General features: G+C 65.0%; 1 protein-coding gene across 1 annotated transcript in view; it reads left to right on the top strand.

The window, feature by feature from the left end:
• The window catches only part of PTPN23 (protein tyrosine phosphatase, non-receptor type 23), a 23,149-nt gene that overhangs the window by 15,146 nt on the left and 5,555 nt on the right, over positions 1-2,448 (top strand). Inside the window, 10 exon segments of the mRNA XM_010862499.1 lie at positions 92-126; positions 462-532; positions 619-750; positions 937-1,017; positions 1,107-1,238; positions 1,322-1,369; positions 1,698-1,754; positions 1,836-1,894; positions 2,041-2,120; positions 2,233-2,367. Coding sequence (XP_010860801.1) covers positions 92-126; positions 462-532; positions 619-750; positions 937-1,017; positions 1,107-1,238; positions 1,322-1,369; positions 1,698-1,754; positions 1,836-1,894; positions 2,041-2,120; positions 2,233-2,367 — 830 coding nt within the window.

The raw sequence follows: 2,448 nt of genomic DNA, 5'->3' as shown, positions 1-2,448 counted from the left end.
GCCTCTCCCCTTCCCTGGGGCCCCCTCGCTCCCGGCCCTGCCCCTCTCAGCAGAAGACACCTGAATCCTGACCCTGTCCTGCCTCCGTCAGCTCTGCCCGCCTCCTGGGCCGCAGGGAGCCCCCTGGTGGGAAGCTCTGCTAGGCTGCCTGCTCTTGGAGTTGCTGCTGTGCTCCAGGCACAGAGCTGGCCTCTCCTCTTTGTCTGGACACCCCATCTCGCCCCCCACCCCATGGTGGCTCAGGTTTGCTTCTGGCTGGAGGAGCCCAAGGCTGGCCTAGCCATCACCCCTGCTGGTGCAGCCTCAGCCTGGGGAGCAGAGTCCTGTGAGGGCCCCTTCTCTCCCCTGGTCCCTGCCTGGCGCAGAGCTGGAGCTCCGTCCCCCAGATCCACTGGGTCCCCGCCCACCCCGCGCCTCACCCTGGGCGCCAACGTGGGCAGGAGCCACAGCTGAGCCCTGACCCATGTTCCTTGCCTCCCTAGGGGCACTGCACTCCATGCTGGGGGCCATGGACAAGCGGGTGTCTGAGGAGGTGAGGAAGCAGGGTGGCATGCTGTCAGCTCCAGAGTGAACCCCATCCCCTGGAGCGGCTCCACTTCTGACAGCCCCTCCCCCCAGGGCATGAAGGTCTCCTGCACCCACTTCCAGTGTGCGGCCGGCGCCTTCTCCTATCTGAGGGAGCACTTCCCCCAGGCCTACAGCGTGGACATGAGCCGGCAGATCCTCACTCTCAACGTCAACCTCATGCTGGTGAGGAGCCGCCCTCGCTAGGGCTGGACGGTGGCGCACAGGTCAGGGAGGGACAAGCCGGGGCCTGGGCTGCGACCCTCTGAGCCCCAGGTGGGTCAGGAGCTGCTTGGAGGGGAGGCTGGGCAGAGAGGGGTGTGCACGGTCTGTCCCGGTGAGGAAGGAGGGCCTCTGCACCCACCGTTCCAGGGCCAGGCGCAGGAGTGCCTCCTGGAGAAGTCCATGCTGGACAACAGGAAGAGCTTCCTGGTGGCGCGCATCAGTGCACAGGTAGGCCCAGGGGACTGTGGCCCTCTAGGGACTGGGGCCGGACCTGGCCTCCTCCCAGTCCCCAACTTGGAGCCCATCCTGGCCCCCAGGTGGTGGATTACTACAAAGAGGCCTGCCGCGCGTTGGAGAACCCCGACACTGCCTCGCTGCTGGGCCGGATCCAGAAGGACTGGAAGAAGCTGGTCCAGATGAAGATCTACTACTTCGCAGCTGTGGCCCACGTGAGGGCGCCGCGGGCGTGGGGGTGGGGTGGGGCGGCGCTGGGGTGTCCCCCTCAGTAAGCAGGGCTGTGTCTTCCGTCCAGCTGCACATGGGGAAGCAGGCGGAGGAGCAGCAGAAGTTCGGGGAGCAGGTGAGCGAGCTGGGGTCAGGAGGGTGCTCAGGCTGTTCCAGCCCCGTTGGATCCCCGGTGGGGAGTGGTCCCCTCTGTCCTTCACCCCTCGGTCTCTGCCACCCCAGGGGACAGGCGCGGTGGTTCCCCTGAGTGGCTGCCTGGAGGTGGGCACTGTGGGCAGAGCCGCAAGCAGACACTAATCTTGGTGCTGTTGGCTGGCTGGCGTTGGCAGCCGCTCAGCCTCCTGTCTCCTCTGGGCTACCTGCTGGTCAGACAGGCTGGGTCGGGGAGGCAGGAGGAGCAGGGTCCACCAGAAGGCTGGACCAGGCTCTGCTGGCCCCTGCAGGTTGCGTACTTCCAGAGTGCCCTGGACAAGCTCAACGAAGCCATCAAGCTGGCCAAGGTAATGATGGGGGAGAGCCTGGCCGGGCCAAGGGGGTTCTGGCACCGGCCGTGGGTGTACTGAGCTCCGCTCCCTGCACAGGGCCAGCCCGACACCGTGCAGGACGCACTGCGCTTCGCAATGGACGTCATTGGGGGAAAGTGAGTCTCTGGGCCTTGAGGGGCTCTGGTTCTTTGCCTGCATCGTTGGGAGGAAGCCACCAGGGCCAGAGAGCAGGGGCCCACATGGCAGGGGCGAGGTCCTAGGTCCCTGCTGACCACTCAAGACTGCCCCCCTCCCATGCCAGGTACAATTCTGCCAAGAAGGACAATGATTTCATCTACCACGAGGCCGTCCCAGCGCTGGACACCCTTCAGCCTGTGAAAGGTCTGAAGCTGAGGGGAGCCTGGGATGGGGTAGGGGGCGAAGATGTCGCACAACGGAGGCAGTTAAGGTTGGGTGGGCCTGGTCTCCAGGACTCTCTCCCTCTCCCTCCCAGGTGCCCCCTTGGTGAAGCCTTTGCCGGTGAACCCCACAGACCCTGCTGTTACGGGCCCTGACATCTTTGCCAAACTTGTACCAATGGCAGCGCATGAAGCCTCATCACTGTACAGGCGAGTGAACAGACAACCCTGTTAGCCCAAGTTGGGATGTCTCAAGAGACACGGGCTGCCAACAAATTGGTCTGTCCCCTCCCTGCAGTGAGGAGAAGGCC

Source organism: Bison bison, unplaced genomic scaffold (assembly GCF_000754665.1).
Source record: "Bison bison bison isolate TAMUID 2011002044 unplaced genomic scaffold, Bison_UMD1.0 scf7180017864482, whole genome shotgun sequence".
Lineage (NCBI taxonomy): Eukaryota > Metazoa > Chordata > Mammalia > Artiodactyla > Bovidae > Bison > Bison bison.
Note: the sequence above shows the minus strand (reverse complement) of the source record. Positions and strands in the feature narration are given on the sequence as shown.